This window comes from Lepeophtheirus salmonis, chromosome 7, assembly GCF_016086655.4.
Source record: "Lepeophtheirus salmonis chromosome 7, UVic_Lsal_1.4, whole genome shotgun sequence".
Classification (NCBI taxonomy): Eukaryota; Metazoa; Arthropoda; class Copepoda; order Siphonostomatoida; family Caligidae; genus Lepeophtheirus; species Lepeophtheirus salmonis.
The window spans coordinates 21643850-21663335 of NC_052137.2; the positions used below are offsets into that span (position 1 = coordinate 21643850).

The window sequence follows — 19486 nt, forward strand, 5'->3', positions numbered from 1 at the left end:
CCGTACTAATATGAAACACAAACTTAATCTATCAACTATTGCTGTACTTTTTATAAATAATGTATTACGTAAATTTCTATATGTTTTTTTAAAACATAGAATTGATTTAAAACGAATATAGACGTATTGAAATTAATGTGGGTTACATGTTCCATGTGTGTACACGTAATTTGTTTCTAAGAACTTTGTATACTATACTATTCAGATCTCTACAATTTTTCGTTTTTATAATAAAGAGGTTGTCTGATTTTAAATATTTTTTGTATGGGGGGAGGAAATTCCATTTACATAATTTTCTTACTTCCAAAATTTAGTTAATTATCTCATTTTCAATTCTACAAAGAGGAAACATTTTAAATAACAAAAACCTCTTTGTTTCGATAGGGATAACTGTTGATAAATTGTCTATTGGTATACTCCAAAGATATACAAGTATATATCTATACACGTCTAATAGATGTGGATTTCCACCTTCAATCACTCAGAAATCAAAATGATATAATATAGAGGGTAGCAATTAAAGATTGTCGGGTTCCAATTTCCTACTCTTTTTCATTCACTGCTTGATCTGTTCTTATTAATCCAAAATGATCGGAAAAAAATGTTGTTGCAGGACTGTTTACATTAAATTCTCGTCAAAAAATTATTTGAAAAAGCTGTGCCAGTTGTTGTTACTTGCTGGTGAAAAAAGTGATAATTTCCTCCCATATGTATCTTCTTACATAGCCATGTCTCCTCGTTTGGAGGTCAGGATGGCTGCTGTAGCAAAGCTACTTGGTGGCTTGGCCCAGCAATCTGTTGCTACTGAACTTAGGATCAGTTTAAGGTCTCTTTAGAGATGGTGGGCAGCTCATAAGCGTAAGGAGAGTCAAGAAGACAAGCCCATTCCAGGTCGTGTCCCCTTCGATCTCTCCAACTGCGTAGCAAGTCATCTAATTGAGTCTTTTGAAAAGACACCAATCCAAGCGAAAAATGTCAGCTAGACTAACTGCAAAGGGTTACAAGGTGTCTAAAGAGACAATGAGAAAAGACTTGAAGAAATCTGATGGTGCTAAGGCCTCCAAGCAGGATTCCAAGTCCCTTTTGACATACCAAGTGAAGAAAAGGAGGATTGCATTTGCCAAGGACAAGCTGGGTAGAGTCTGAATGACTGGAAATGTATTTTCTATTCAGATGAAAGCTTCTTTCAAATCATTGGCTCAAAAAATTTGTAAAACGATCTTGTAGTGGTCAAGAAAAAGGATGATGTTCCGGACGTGCCAATTGTGAAGCACCCTCTAAAGACCATAGTTTGGGGAGCTTTTGGGCTCTGGCAGTGAGTGATCTTCATGCAGTGGACTGCAAGAAGGAGATTGATAGTGTCTACTATCAGATCAAGAGGCCATGCACTTCGAGGACCGATTTTACCCCCTCTTCTTCTCACAGGTGATAGCATCTAATTTAACTGAACGTCATGACAGCTAAGCTGCTCGCCTCTCAAACATTTTTCAAATTCTCATGATCACTATGTTAATTTTGTGGATTTGTTACATTCCAAAATGCTTACAATTTACTACCCTATACATCTCTTTCTCAAAGAGTGACCAAGTTTCGAGCCTAAATACATTGAGTTGAAGAAATTGAACACATTGTCCACTGACTTATTTCGCTACATGGTTGAAATTCGTTTTATAAACTAATGTTGATCTTATGTCCAATATTCTATAGATTATTCTTTTTCTTTAAATATGTAAGTAGTATGTATCTACATATACAATATTAATCCAAGTAAAAGGGGTATTTTTACAACTTTTCTTCATTTCATGAGAAAACGCGAAATGAAATGTATGTATACGATATTATAAAGGCTTTTTTTCGTTTTATGCCATTATTATTTGGCTTTACATTTATCACACTAAATTTTAAATGTATAGTTTTTTGTTAACAAGCATGCACATTATAATGAAAAAAATGATACTTGATATTAAAGTCTCCCAGGACTAATTCAGTTACTCATACGATGCATAGTCATATAAGATATTTTAACTAACTATTAAACTTGCTGTCAGATATTGATGAAGTCGCATACGTGATGCTACACTATAAAAAATATGGTACATATTTTTTATAGGGTGTTCTACTTTTATTTAATATGCAATGCGAGGTGTGTGATTATGTTTATAAATTAAATATAACTAAGTGAATTACTTGACTAATTGTAGGAATTTATGAATATTTTAGAGGGAGGAAAAGTTCAAAAATTAAATATAAATCACATTATTAGATTACTTATATTTAACCAATAAATACTTATCAAATATATTGGATATGAAACATATTAAAAATTACGGTTAATCTTCCTGCTTCTAAAATATTAATTACAATAATTCAAATACTCGACATAGCAAAAAATTGAACATTTTAAAAGTCATTTTCGTGTTTTATGGCTGAAATAAGAATAATAAATTAGGTTTTAACCTGTTTGCGAAATTATTTGTTACAGAGTATTATTAAAGGAAATATGAAGATACAAAAACCCATATATTATCCTACAATATTCATGGATTTAAGCCCAATGCACTCTACCAATATCAACATCTCATAAGTACTATTTGTCTACATTAGCTTAAAATGACCAAAATAGTAAGAAAATACTATTTGCTATTCAAAATTACATTGTGACTCCATTGGAAATCCGTCATAGTTCCCTTTTCAAGAATTAAACTATAAATTGTTAACAGCATTGGAAAAAGAATGATTTTGAGATTGCTGAATATAAAAATCTTGGGGGTGTTTCAAGTAATTTTCCTAAACATCTCTAGTTGATATAGCAAGATAGTAGAAAGTAAAAGCTAAAACGCTCGAGATATTTTTTTAGTCGACAATTTTTTCGCTGTTTTTTTTTTTTCCAGAAGCTGTCGTCACTATTTGCTACTTGTAGGTGATTTAATCGAACTTCATGATAGCTATGTACCTCTCTCCCAAACAGTCTTCAAATTATCAATGTTATGATTTTGATTTCCGGATTCTTTTTTTCACTACCAAAAATGCTTAGAATTAACATCTCCAGTGATCTCTGTCAACAGATATGTCGTCTCTCAAAATTACCAACACATACTTTTTTTTTTACATTTACTAGGATTTCAAAATTTTTTACTTTTATATTGAATTGCAAATATAATCAATTGAAGTCATAAGTAAAGTTATAATATATATATATCTGATTATTCATTAAAACAAAGTGATTATCATTTAACCATTCCAAAAGCATCAACTATTATAATTTATTCGAAGTTTGAAGTTTTTCTTTTATCAATTATGATTAATAAATGAAATCTACGTGAAGTAACATACTTGACATCTGTAAGTTGTGCACTCTCCAATTCTTTTTCCATTTAGTATATCTTCAGGGTCTCCACAATCGATGGGTAGGCAAGAAAGATCGGGACCAAACCATCTTGCTGTTCCATTATAGAAAAAACACTGAGCTTCCTGAAATCCTTTCCTTTTATAGCCAGGGAAGCAAGAATATGTTAACTCTGTGTCCAAATCATAAAAAAGCTATCAAAAGAATTAAAAAAAAATGAATGATATAAAAAAGTTCAAAGCAAAATCATTTCTGTGTGATTCATCAGATAAAATATCTACCTGCTCATTAGATCCATTATGTTTTGCATTGGGAATAACCTTCGGCTCTCCACAATAATATGGTGATTGGGATCTTGTTGTGCCTTGCTTACATGCTGGTTGACTTCCTGACCACATCCCGTCTGAGTTACAAACTACTTGATCCAATCCCACAATTTGATACCCATCGTCACAAGTATAAACTGCACGATCATTGAAATGTCTACGTATAATAATAAAGGAAAATAAATGTTAATTTTCTATTGCTAAAATAGTTGATAACAATTGAGGCTTTACTCTATTTTAATTGTTGGAAAATCATCAATATTAAAAACTTGCTCCATAAATATGATAGCTTATGATACTGATTGGTGTTAAATATAAAAAAGCATGAATAATATTAAGCAGATAGTTCATGTGATAAACAATATTTAGTTTTTGATTTTTAATCAAAAATTTGATAAAAGAGGATGTAGTTATTAAAAGATTAATAAAATGATTTTATAAGTTCAAAGTATTGAAAAGTATAATCAACCAATTTTTTTGAGAATAAAAACATGTGTTTCCTTTTTATTAAAGAAAAGGATGATTTATTACTCCATATTTTGATATCATTTTAATACTGTCAAACAAACAACTTTCTAACAGCTTAAGATAAACAAAAATGGATCTTCATAAAATTTTGATTCCTCTAAAATGACATAATTATAATAATGAAGACCTATAAAATATATTGTATTTATCTATAAAATTTGATTTGATTCAAATACGATTGTATTATTTTCGGCAAGATGTCAGTTTCTTTACAACTGTTTAGTTTTCACTTTATATTTAAATCAACCATGACATGGATTTTCTCCAAATTTCCATTACTCAATTCCCTTCAAATCCTATTACAATTACTTAGTTGGGGGGGGGGAGGGATTTTCAACTTCTCTAATAAAAAAAGTCTTATCAGAACCATTTAAAAAAAGAATTATACTTGAATGATATATCATAACAATATATGCATATATCGTACACAAAAATACATTTTTTTATTAATTATTTTTCATTATTATAACTTGAGCGTATTTGCTTGTTGGTTTTTAATATATTAAATTGATTATCTTATTTAATCTTAGTATGTGTATATCACCAAGTGAGCGTCATCTTGTGGGGGAAAACAATCTAGAAAGTTTCAAGTTTTCTCTCCATCTCTTAAGATATTAATTTAAATGTATACCTTCCTATAATAAATTTAGTAAGATTAAGTAATGCATTACTCAATAATCAATTTATATTATGAGTTACTCCTATCCTATTAGTTATTATTAAATGAATTAAGTATATATGATATTTTACATACAAAATGATTTTAAACTAATTAATTATACTTATATAAAATCACTGTTATGTAAAAAGTTGATTTTTGATAGTACAGTTTGCTAAAACAACCAATTTATTGATCAAAATCTTGAAAACCTGCTTATACAAAGATAGTGAATAACACAATGAAGGAGTTATATTTATTATTCTTGCTATTAAAGTAATAAAGGAGATTCCTGAAATGATTTATTTAAACCGAAACATTTCCCTTAAATTTCAAACGAATAATCATAAATCATAAAATGAGGAACAACGTTCCATAAGAGCAAGATTTCAAAAGCATGATGAAACTCTGAGCAATGCCGGATATTCCAGATTATAGAATCATAATTACAGTATTGTACTATGTACTCTTTTCTCCACTATACCCCATCCATTTTGAACTCAAAATATAAATAAAACTTCAATTACTTTCACTTCAAATCCTAACATGTGTAATTTTCTGGGTTACACAAGCATAAAAAATCATATTTTGGCAAATTAAAAAAAACCTTTTTAGATGTTATTCCAGAAAATATATTAACAATTTAAGTATTTTTCAACATTGTATAAAGCCTACTTTTGTACAAGAATGTTGTATTTTTTAAATTTTAACATCATATCTTTAATATAATATTTTGGGTCTTTCTAAATTAAGCAAATATATATTTTTCCAAAGACTCTAGGAAATTATTGGAGACTTAAGATTTTTGTTTTTCAAATTGACAATTTCACGCTTAACTATTTATATCTATAAACAACCACGCCTTCAACATGGTAATGTTTATACTGGTAATCTGTGACGTCGTTTATTTTATTATTAAATGAAAGTAAGAAGTAATTAAATATATTCATCATTTTTAAAAATCCCAGTATACCTACTTATAGTTAGAGGTGGACATATTTTTGAGCGAAATGAGAAGGTAGGAGTGAGACATATGGTACTACTGAATGAAAACCCATTTTAAGATTACCTGTCTGTGATATTATTTTGGGAAGAAAATGTATAACTTCTATAGGTAGGACAACATTCAATATATGAAATAGTGCTATTGCAAGGAAAATATTGTAAAAAAGTTTTAAGCATATGTGTGTATTATTATTTGATTCTGTATTTTTCTTTAAATATACCAGAAAAAATTGATCATTAAGAGCGTGATGTTAACACCACAACGATCTATTAAAGAACTACCAACCTGTTTTCTGTTTCTCATGTCAAAACTGCTATTTTTTTCTACGCTTTGCTTATTGCTATTTATATTTTATTTTTGTTTTTTTTTAATTAATGAAGATATTTGTTTTTTTATGATGCAACCAGATAGTCAGAAGTTCTTATTTTGTTTTATATAACATTCATTATTCTTCATATGTAAAATATGTCACAATCATTTATTTATATATACACCTTCTTAACCATGGGTATGAACTTATAAAAGACTATCCCTATTTTTTTAATTGATGTATACTTTTTTGTTTACAAACATTCATTCATATTTCTTTAAGAAAACAAAATTACATAAATGAAAAATGAATAATACAAATATTTTTTATAGTATAAGAGTTGATTAAAAGCCATTAACTTAGTATGTTAATGACAAGCAGAATGGTTGGCTGAAAACAAGTCATATACAGCAATAAAAAATAACATATAATGGTTCCACAATCCACTCATAATTTAGTAAAAGTCGATTTAATTATGAAGAAGTTGTATTTAGTTTCTTTTTGTGACTGGTTATATTTATTGAGGATTTATAATTATTTTCATGAATTATTTATAAATTCATTTAAAAATAAACTTATATACATACGTATAATGCCTTTATACAGTCGGTACGACTGTATACATAAATACTAAGAAAATTTAGAGCACGAATCAAGAAAAGGAAAAATTTGCCAGTAACATATTTATACACTAATCGAAATTAAATAGTAATAATCTGGTTTAAAACAAATATGCATTCTTCAGATTACCAATGATAAAAAAGCGGACCAGCTAAAAAATAGACACAATTTACATCATTAGTTATATTACACACCTTACGTCATGTAAAAAACATCAAAATTTATGACATTTTTTTAATCTGTCTATTTTTCTGCATCTTTTTCCCTTGTTAGTGTCCTTAACGTTGTTCGGTATAATTTGAATTAATTTTGTCCAAAAAAAAAAAAATATATATATCAAATCTTATTCTAATAATACTTGACAAATGTGTATTCGTTAGGATATCAAAACTGGTTTTTGACAATTTTAGATTATGTTATTTGAATATTCAGTAATCTTCATGAAAATAAATCCGTTCACTGAATTCACAAGTTATATTTCAAATATTGAATTCAATTAAAAGACAGTGCTAGTTATTTTTTTTGTAAAAACAACATTTTTAAGGGTTTTAGTGTAAAAAAAAAACAATTCAATTTTTCATATGCTTGTAAGTACAAGAAATTTATTTGAATTTTCAATAATTACTTATTCATTTACAAAAGATTTTTTGTTTGAAAAAATAAAGTCCAGCAGAAATATTGATTTGATCTTAGTTTTTTTGAAAGAGAAATTGATACAAACATTTAGCATTTGAAAAATGAAATATTTATTAATTTATCTTAATTACAAATAATAAATTTGAATTGAATCACTAAAAAATTGAGTAAAATGATGTACCTTGCTTCGAAGTGAATATCTTTTTCATTTTTTTAAAGGGCTTTATATCCTAGATGAAGTTATAGAATATACCTTATATTTTAATTTTTGAAAAATTGCATTTAAAAAAGGTACTTAATTTTACTCGATTTTTTTTAGGGGTTATATTCATATTTATTGATTGTGATAAAGATAAATTAATAAATATTTCATTTTTCAATGCTGAATGTTTGTATCAATCTGTGATTTACTTCGATTTTCGTCTAAATAGTTCTTTCATGCCAAAATATAGCACTGAATCGTAGCTATACCCTAACGATTCAATAACACTATGCAACAAAATGAAGGTCTTGGAGCTCCCGCGGACTGAACCCCAGATTTATTATTATTATTTAAGCTAAGTGTTGATTCTTTTTAAATTCCATGATAATGAGTTACAAAAAGATAGAATTCAAATAAATATAAACTAGAACGAATAAAAAACTGAATTTTTATGTACTATTATATGTATCAAGTGATTTTTGGCATTTTATAATTAAGATATATATCCAGTTTGCAATTAGGATAAAAAATTTTGTTATATATTTATACGGATACATGAAATAAACAATCAAAACCCACGATGTTTGCTTAGATAAGGATTTTCTTATACATATACCCATGGCTTATCTTTAATATACCTAAAATATAAATTCATATCGTCAAATAATATACAAGGATAAGTCACACGCGTATCACGGAATTTTCAATATCTAAAAGTATTACTTTTACAAAATTGTCTTCTCATATGTCAAAAGAATCTTGTCTTTTTTTCCAATTCATTATAAAGCAAATTTGATTTCCATATGTGATAGAGAATATAAAAATAATATTGTGTAGAACTGGCATTTTCAACGTTGCGTGTCCCCCTTGAACCTTTTACTATTTGTCCTTTTCTAGGAATTCCATAATGATTCACTCCTTTTAACTTATGTAATTACAAATTTTATTATATACAAAGTGGGGACTCAAAACTTGCAGGAGTATGATTTTTATGGAAACAAGAAAAACCCCACTCCAAAATAATTTGTGATATGTTTGAATACTATATTCAGCTATACATTGTATTCAATATATCTTCCTTCACAAGAACTAACAGCCTTGACTTGAAACGGCGGCAAATATATTGGCAGGTCTTGAAGATGGAGGCTGTGTTCATGGCAAATACGCAGTAGTGATGTCAGCTCTGAGCTAATTTAAATTTTGATGGCGGCAGACATTCTTCTCCAAGACGCCGTCTTAAAGTACAAAGTCCAGCGAGTTGAGGTCAGTACTGGAGGAAGGCTATATGGAGATATACCAAAAGTCAGCCATATTGGTCCTGCAGAAGTTTTGAATCTTCTTGGCACTAAACAAATTTCAATATTATTCCTATCCTTAATGGACTTTTTGATGTTGTGGGATGTATGGATGGAGATGCCAATGGTCTATATGTATGGAGGAGATTGCACAAGTCTTACTCTTTTGTTGTTGCTCCGACTTTTTTTACACTTAGAGACATGGGTCGGTATATTTTTGTTTCGGCTGTCTTTTGGCTGTGTAGCGAAACTTCATATTTAAAAATAACAAGGAAAAAATCATAATTAAATGTTATTGCAATTTTTGTAAAAGTGATCAAAAAGATTATTCCATATACTAAGTACATTATGCAAAATAAGTATAAGAATATTAATTTGTTTTAATGAGTATTTTATAGAAAAAGTAAAAGGCTCAAATAAAGAAACTTTACTTTTAAATAATAAAGAAAATATTAAATAATATCTATAAGAGAAAACAGTCTAAAAATTAACTTTGCAAAAATAAATTCATATTTACAAAAAGTCTCCCATATGTTGCGAATAAACATAAAAGAAATTTAAAAAATATGTTTTAATAAATTATTTTTCTCAATATTCAAAATATTTATGCATGATTTCTCATAATATATTTATATGAATGAATAAATATACTCAAATGAACTTTTAATAAAATTGTGATTTTCTTTTTCTTCAAAAATATCTTAATCGCATGTTTTTAAATCATTCACATATTTAAAAATGAATAGGAACTTATATAGAAATAATATAATATTATTCCTATATTTTTTTGATATAGGGGTAGAACATTGAAGGAGGAGAAACGAAATTTCGTGATGTTAATCTACATTAATAAAAATATGACTTGTACATACTTTTTATTTTCCTTTCAATTTTTATGTCGTTGTTTTTTTGTAGGTTCTTATAGATTTTTATTAAAAGAAGTTCAATGGATTTATAAAATCACGGTATATCTTTATTTTGATATTACTATGTCAGTAAATGTGTCTTGCTTCCTATTTCCAAAAAGATGTTCATCCACTCAAGTCTTAAGGTGGTAGATGATTACTTAGGCTTACGGATTTACATCTTCTTTGATCTGGGATTTAAGAAGCATATTCACTACATTATATGCAAGGCTAATCGAAACTTGGGAATTATTTACATACATTTTAAAATAATTAACTCTTCATTGTCCTGAAGCTCGATACCCCGTAGTCCCTAGATTAAGAAATGTACATAAAATATGTAAATTTCTTAGGTCAGGTGGATTAATTGGTGTACAATGTCTACTTTTACCCCATTGTTCCAATACGGAAATGAGATTTGCAAGAAAGTGAATATTTAGTCTTAGGACTGACCCTTAAGACTGTCAGTTCTTTACACTGAGAGAACTAGAGCTTATAAAATAAAAAGAAATAAAATTAATTGACGTCATCAAGGGCCAAACGTTGTAAGTCTGAGGACTAAACTGGACCAGACTGAGACTGAACTTCACGGAATTGCAGTCTTCAGTCCTAAACAAAAGACTTATACAACTCTCATTCGTACGCTGAATACCTTATGATGTCATGCATTTTTACTTTTGAAAAGTAATTGGTAGTATTCTTTAAAAAATATGATATTTTTTATGATAATAATTAATATGGATTTTATTTTTATGATGACAACATGTTTATAGTAGATACATGAAGAAGGTGTTGTCATATTGTATTCATTATCTTGATACTTAGTCAGCATATTTACAGAATTTTTTCCATATTAAGGAGTTTTAGAATTATGACTCATCATTTTTTTTAATATTATAATATTTTTGATTACATTCAATAAGCATTGCTATAACATTTATGTAAAAAATATATCCACTTGCAAATTTTCAAACCATAATTGTGTAAAGGACCTCTAATCTTGATTAAAGGACCAAAGTAAGTTTCCAAGTAGGTTTGCACCATGCAAAGTGATAGCAAAATATGCAATTTATTTATCCTTTTTTTGCAATTATTTTATGTCAGAGTGGATAATTATATAATTAGGAGTTAAGTGTAACAACTTAAAATATTTAGAAATTTAAAAAAAAAAAAAAAAAAATACCGTAGAAGTTAGTCCAATTAAAATATATTTGATTACAAAAATATACTTCAAACCTGTTAATTTGTCTATTCTAATTGCTTTATTACAAATATGAACGATATTCTTTAATCAAATACATCTTAGAACACACAACGATAAATCGAAAATCATAAACAACATAAAAAATAGTACTTTATTTGAGGGTTTTTTATGTGCAATTGAATCTATTGAAATTTTAATAAGTTCAAAAAGTATACGTAACAGATGAGTTTTTATACGTAAATCTTAAATTAGGATCAAATTAATATGTCACTCACACCAGTGTACTCATTATGTACATATAGTACATATCTGTACTTCATAAAGTTCTAGGATACCATCATCATCAATCAAGATAACTCGGTTAAATTAAGGGATAAAAAATACGAAGGATTATAGTAAAGTGTTGATTTTACCACAAATTGTGTATGAAAAAAGTTGTGTATCTATTAATATAAAATTGGAATAATGAGTAATTAAACTCAATTTTGTTTTTAAAACTGAATTCCCAGTTTTTATAACTTATAGGTGATAGTATAAATTTCTTTACCAAAATGGATTTCTGTAAATTATGTTTTTAAACAAAATACTACTACTTATAATTGATTAAGAGCTTGTTTGTATATGTACGTGTAAAGTTTTCTCTCACAATAAAGAATAAATATTAGTTAAAGTAAAAAGGTTCTGATGTCTTTAGTTAGCTAAATCTCACGATTAAACAACTCAAAATATGCTTGAAGGTGAAGCGTATACTTAACAATATTTTATTTACACTTTTGTGTTTCGTGAAGCCAGATGTGTGTTACAACATTCTATAATGGAAGTATAAAAAAAAAAGAGGAAATCTCAATACATTCTTCAGTATCACTACAACCAAGGCAAAAAGAAGGAGTAAGCGGCCATAAATTTGTGCTGTTTATAGTATTCGAATGCAACAGCAAATCAGTCGTTCCAACAATTCTGTTCTCGTAATATGGATGTCACTAAATGTCGATAAAATAATGGAAATTATCTAGTTAGAACGGGATGTCTGGGCTTATTCTATTGCCCAGGAACTGAAAATTAGCCAGAAACCCATTTGAAACCACTTTAATTGGATACTCCTAGCTATGTTAATTTTATTGTCAAAATAAATCGAAAAAACGATCAAAACTTTTTACTTCACTTATTATATATATATATATTTTTTTTACGATCCCATTATTAGTTTGCCAAAAATTGAGCCTCTTTCTTGTATTTTTGGTCAAAATCGGGGAACACACTTCCGTATCTCCTGACTCAAGGGTCCAATCTTAACATATAAATAACCTTTGAAATTTAAAATATTTTAATATATTGCAGATTTTATTTTTCTTGTTTTTTGATATTTTAATAAGTCTCATTAGATTTATGTCCCTTGAAAGCATTTTAAAAAAAAAGACTACTTTTACTCCTTGACAAGTGTTTAATTTAAATCGTTTTTATAACAAAAGCAAATATTTACCGGGTGCGGATTTTCGAACCTTACACAAATTAACCTTCATTCTGAAGGTGTTTAGTGACATATATTTCAAAAAATCTGACACATAAAGGATTGTTTTATAAATCATCTCCAGTGTGTAGATACTTGCACTTTCCCATCTAGTCTAAGTTTGAGCACAAAAAGAAACAACAGAATTAACATCTTCGTGCAGGGAAGAGTGTGGCATGGATAAGAAAAGGCGAAATGAAAGGTTCCTTGCATTATGGACATAATTCTTACATCCACAAAAAAAACCAGCCAGATTAATGCTGTTGGGATTTTTGGTGTCTATTGGAACTGTGGCACCCTTCATTTAGTTCTCAAAAGCTACTGTTTCACGGCAGCTGACTACATGGCCATCCTGAAAAGAAAGTTAATTCCGTGATGAAAGATAACATTTCCATATGGAAACGTGGTGCTATGGCAGGACGGGCCCCCGCCCACAAGGCAAAAGTGGCCCATATTTAAAAAAATAATAATATGAACTTTAGGTCCAAGATGATGTGGATCCCAGGCCTGAATCCGTTAGTCTTTCCCTTCTGCCGTACATTGTCTTTAAAATGTTTGACATCCAACTATCAACGCGTTCAGGGTCTCTGTTGACAAGTACTGGACCACTGTGGAAGTAAAATTAGTAAAGAAGTACTGTCATTTCTTCAGGAGAAGGTTCATAGCTGTCATTCAGAGTGTATGATAATAAAATTTTGAAAAAAAAACTTTCACATAATTTGGACATGTTGAAGGATTGGAAATCCACATCAAGTATTACTTATGAATAATGTTTTTCCACTCTATGAAATAAAAACTAATTATTTTAATATTCAATTATACGCCCTTTGGACATTAATTTGAGATTTTATTAAGGTTGAAAGTGTACATAGACTAAAAGAAAAGTTGATACTACAAGTTATATTCATAAAGTACATGAATAATTATTCTCATAACAATGAGTTCTACTCCACAGCTTTCACTAGCATTATCCCCAGAAAATATGTTGGATTACTTAAAGGACATTACCATGTCTAATATTATATAAATACTGGTAAAAGATATAATCCAATAAATGTATGCCCATGTTTACTATAATATGCAGCATTAATTTTTGTCTATTTATTTATATATAAGACAAAAATACAATTTCATAGTGGAAGAATTTTGTATACAACTATTAATCTTTTTACATATGTATATGGTACATATCTACACTTGAGATTTTATGCTAGTTTTCAATTGACATTTAAACATTTACTTTGTTTTCCAATAAACAAAATTTTTAATATATTAAACCGTTTTACAATATTCCTAAATAATTGAAATTAAAGGATTTATTAGTTAATTGTGCTTAAAATAGGAGCTTTTAGTTGAATGACTTTGATGTAGTTGTTTTTTTCCCCAAGCAATTCACCTTAGTTAGGCTTAAGTACCTAACTATTATCTAAGCACTACGTTTTACAATAAACCTTATAATACGGGAAATTCAAACAAATAAATTTGCTATGGAAAATATTTGATAGTTTTTTTTACTAACGTTTTGTACTAATTGGTCAAAAAGAGCAAAACTACATAATTTGCATCTTTTGCTATAAATTCATCGGTCTGCTCGTAAAACTAAAAGAAATGATTTTAATATTTACAATTTATATGTGTCCCACATTATTAGCACTTATAAATTTATTACTCAAAATAGGATAAACAGGTTATGTTTGGATAAAATTGAGCCTTTTCCGACCTTTAACTCACCTTTTTCGAATAAAAAGACTTTATAAGGTATATACATTTAATAAATCGTAATAAGAAATACTCTTTGTAACACAATAACCTTTTTCTGACCTTTACTTGATCTGAAAAGTCTTAATAGCCAAATTTTAACTAATAAGTAAATTAATTCATGCTTATTTTATTTTAAACTGATACAACATCTCTGAGCCATGCTATTTAGCTCCAATTTTTAATGACGGAAAATACGTGATCTAATTCAAGGCATGTTATTTGACACAACAAATTCAAATATGGGTAGGACTGCTAAGGGTTTGTCTTCTTCAGAACAAAAATAGGCAAAAACCTTTTACCTCTCGCATGTAGACAACATATTATGGGGCTAATCTTAAAAACAGTATTCCAGTCATGTTATTGGATCTACAGCTTTTCCTGACGTTCAAAAGATATGAAGAAAAAGGGTCATCCATTAATATAGCTAAATATGACACTAGAATGAAAGATTGTTAAATACCTATGCACATAGAAGATGTGCGACATGCCTCCTTTGATTATGCAAGGAAATGCATGGAAACAAATTTTCCTGGAGACGACTATAAATAATTCTTTAACCTGGTAACTATATTCCTTGATGACGTGCATCCAAGAAGTGCAAAATTTATATCCCCTGGGGATATACACCACGCCCGATGGCTATCAAAAGTTTTATTTTTCCTAAATCTTTGGATGTTTTGATCTCAATTTAAATCGACAGACATAGAGGAGGGAGGATTGTGCGATATTTGTGTTTTTATAGTGAGAGTGTATCTTGGAGCCTTGATGTATCCTCCTCAAGCCTTAAGTGTACCTAATAATGACCTAAAATTAATAAATCCCTCCTTAAAAATCCCTCAATTAATTCGATCATATCGAATCTCAACATCAAAAAAATTATTCAATCACTTACTGTAGTTGTCTGAGGAACTTTTGAATTAGCTTTAATTGACTGTGCATAAAGTTCCCAATAAAAATGACGTACAGTAAAGGCTTTGCAAAGTTGGGTAATGCAAATCAAAAAAACTATTTTTTACTCTCAATAAATTGAAATACAAAAACATGGAGGATTTCGCTTCAAAAAATATCAAAGAAACTGTATCAAAGTCTTCACCTCCAAGAGTAATTCTTGTTATGACTTCATTGGGAAGGAAATATAGACACTAGCAGTCCAGATCTTAATCCAATAGATTATTTTGTTGAATATATGGTGCCATAATGGACTCTCTGATTGCTTCCATCAAGGAGACTTTGTCCAAAAAATATGGCCTCATTCACAATTTAAAGATTTTTAAAAATGTGCTGATTTGATCTTAACACTCTTTATTTATTCACCCGCATAACTCTACAGCTGTATACATAATAAAGTACAAGGCTGATGTTTTGTCAGAGTAAACAAAAAAATTGGTCATTAAGCTATATATAAACGTGAATCATAAGTGTTTTGGAGGGGTCTTTAGTTCTTAAATAGTAGGAATATTGCTCTAAAGGTATGGTTTATGTATTATTTTGTGATTATATAAGGAAATCCTCACTTCGAATGATAAAGTTATATTAAAAACCATCATCCTAGGTATAACTGGCTTCTGTATACTTGGTATATCATCAAATAACAACAATATAAACATAATTTCCCTTTATTATCTACACATCATTATTTATTTGGGAAAAAATTGAGTATTTGACTCAAGAACAATAGTGAATATTATATATAAAATCGATATATGGAACTTTTTTTAGATTGAATAATATTAGAACCCAAGGTCCCTGGATTCAAAATCTATTTCTTTATATACATATATATATATATATTCTTTGTCATCATGATATAAAGTCCAATTATTTATTAGATTATTGAAAATTCTTATTCCCTAGAAAAAGATATACATAATTGTTTTACCATTTTTTCAGCATTTGAAGTATGAATTTACCATGTAATGATGAATTACATACATAGTTGGAAAAAGATGTAAAGTTGCGGACGAATTTTTCAAATCGTCTTAACCTAGTAATTGACATTGTTTAACTTCTTCTTGTCAAATTACAGACGAAAAAAAATCCACTGCTCAATTTTGAATTGCAACGGAGGTAATATATTTTAACGTTGCAGCTGTTGTTCAGATTTATAGTACCACTTATCATGTTTTAGATTTTGAAGAAAATTCTAAACAAAAAGATTAAGGGGCCTAAACAAAATGACAGGCATAATAAATATCTTTGAATTGTACTCTATGTAAAAAGAGGGTCATTTTTTGCTGCAACTCCTAAAGCATGTTGTGTTAAAAAGCGAGTAAATCTAGTATAAAAAGAACCAAATTAAAAATCTATTATTATTGCTGCATCTATCAGAAATGCATCTATCCCTGTAAATCCCAACGATACTTGAAGATTGCTGAAATTTAGCTTCCACTTTCTGATAATGTTACCATGTCTAAAATTATTCATCCGATTCTGTGTATACTAAGTAATTCCCTCCTCAGAGTTTTCAAGTCAATAGTAAAACCAATTCTGCTCAGGGTAGCACTAAATGCTAAAAACAAAACCATTCGGGAGGGAGAGAGGAAAAGAGCTCTTCCATACGACATTTGCATTAATATAAAGTTCATAATGATGAATAAAATGTACCAGAAGCAATATTTGAGGTCATAGTTCGGTCAGTATCTAACTCACAAACCTTTAGACTGAATAATAAACACAAAGTTACGCCGCCTAATAAGTTCAACAAAAAGAAAACGCTCGTCTATTGAAGTGGAATATCTTGTATAGTGATGAAAATTGCTTGTATAATTGGCATGTTAAAAAAAGAAACCGAAAATCAACATAGTCCCCATGACAAATTGAAAAATATTTTGGAGTAGATCAGCTAAAATCAGCTGTTTCAAAGGAGGAGAGGGAGAAAAATGAAACAAGGATATTGGCAAGAATTACTTCGATGCCAATCCTTTATTTTACTCTGAGTCCAACAAAAATATACAATTTTAACTCTGCAACAAATCTTCCAAATTAGTCTGCATCTTTTATGAGCACAAACGAATGTTCAATCAGGTTTTTAATATAATTGATGTCTTAAAAATGGAAGTTACTTCTCAAGATTTAAATAATAATGTCAACAGCTGAGGGAAAGAATATTCATTAGTCAGATTACCAATTCCCAAAAAGTTTGTCAGTTAAAAAATATACACAATTTATATAATTGGTATCATCAGATACTGTAATCAAAGGGATTCAGGTCGGGGCTCTGCGGTGGCCAAAAATCCTTCATCCAGAAATCCCTTTTTTTGGCTTTCTAATCCTGCACAATTTTTGCCATATGTGCAGGAGCCCCGTCCTGTTGAAAGCAATAATCGGCTTTCTTAGATTGCTTTGTGATCTTGCAAACCTAGAGAAGCACTTTTGCTTGCAAAATCATCAAGTAAGAGACAGTATCTACGTACAAAAATAAAATTCCATTCCCTAAAAATATGTTGCAGATTTGGTCAAAGTGTTATATAAATTTGTTAAATATGTAGAAAGCTATATTTATTTATAAGGGAAATGCTTATGACTCCAAAGGATTATGGTAATTTTTCGCAGAATTAAACAATGATAATTCAGATTTTTTTTTTTAAATTAATAATATTTTTATGAGAAAGCAGTCTTTTGCTTGTTCTGTTTAACGATATTTTTGACTTTTTTCGACTTATGAACTTTTTGAACAAAACACACACAGAGCTAACATCTCCACAATGTACAAGGTCGTGACCTACAATTAAAGAAAACTGTGACCTCATTCAGATCCTGTATGAGAGTATCATAACCGAATTTTTTCAACTCATAAAATAATTAAGTTGTCTAATAAAGTTCATTACCGTTTGGTCTCAGTTTTAGTCATTTTTTGAGATAGAAAAACTAATAGAGCAGTGTTTTGCTCATTCTTTGACCACAAATAAATCCGTAATTAATTATGGTAGAATGCTATAATTAGTATCATCTGATTTTCGATCATTTAATAATTCCAAATGGGTATAATTGGTTCATATCAAGTAAATGTAACCCTCTCTGAGTCTGTTCATGGAAGACACAAATTTTCTTTATGAAGTACATCAATGGTTTCGAATAGTATACACTTAATTTAGTCATTAGTTATCAGCGTGTCTAGGCCCTTTTGTGAAAGAGGATATATTTAATAAAATAAAGTATTTAAGCATTCACAAATTTGGCATTTCCAAAATCTAAATTCATTTAAAAGACTATGTATAAGTAAAAGGGTACATTTTTACCTTGCACATAATTACTTCATCTGTTTTTTCAATTACCCTTTTTTTATTATTCTTGTGGAGAAGGGATAACACTTTTTCTTAATTAGTTTTGATTTTTTTTTTCAATAAGTGACTATTCCTTTATAAAGTGCAATGCAGAGAAAAATGAAAAGCTAAAACAGATAATGTAAACTTTTTACTATTTAAAACTGTGTAACTTCAGAAAATCTACTAATGCTACAACCATAATTTGACTATAAAGTCAATATTAACAACTCTGGGACCGGTATTACAAGATTCATATTTTTTTTTAAAAAAAAAAGGAATTTATATGGTTACAACGTAGAAGAATTTAGGTAGTGATTGAAAAATAAGATGATATTACTAACTATGCTATTTTATATAACCAAAAAACATCGTCACATTTTTTGAAAATCTGGATGAGGTCAAAGTTTATTCCAATTGTAGTGTACAACCCTGTATGATGTATTTATACATTAAATTTTACGTTCAAACCCAGTCTTTTTCTATTCCATGTCTCGAACTGTAAAAATGTTAAAGAAAAACGAAAAAAAACCAACTGTAGTGCCATCTCCATCTCTTAAAAATGAACCCTATTCGGCATTACCAAAAAATGTTCTTTTTTTTATCCATGTAATATTTATTTTTCAACAATAAACCTTAATTTACAAAAATATCAATTTATATTTTTTACTCAAAAAATTACATTCTTATATTTTACTTATTGGATTAAATCAATGTTACAAATGTTTGAAAACTTTTAATTATTTTAAGATCCAACCATTAATATATGTGATTAAAAAAAAAATGAATGTAATATTTTAATACGAGCAATTAGTTTGTAACCTTTTAATTAAATGAAATTGACAGATTTGGTTGATTCTCATACATCTAATTTCTCCATTTAAATTTTATTTCTTCGAATAAAATTTGCATTGTGAAT

General features: G+C 28.7%; 1 protein-coding gene across 1 annotated transcript in view; it reads right to left on the reverse strand.

The window, feature by feature from the left end:
- Nucleotides 1–19486, reverse strand: part of Hasp (Hig-anchoring scaffold protein) — a 180010-nt gene that overhangs the window by 93262 nt on the left and 67262 nt on the right. Inside the window, exons 3-4 of the mRNA XM_040716736.2 lie at nt 3628–3829; nt 3334–3540 (exon numbers count right to left, since the gene is read on the reverse strand). Of these exons, the coding sequence (XP_040572670.1) occupies nt 3334–3540; nt 3628–3829 (409 nt within the window). The remainder of the gene's footprint in view (nt 1–3333; nt 3541–3627; nt 3830–19486) is intronic.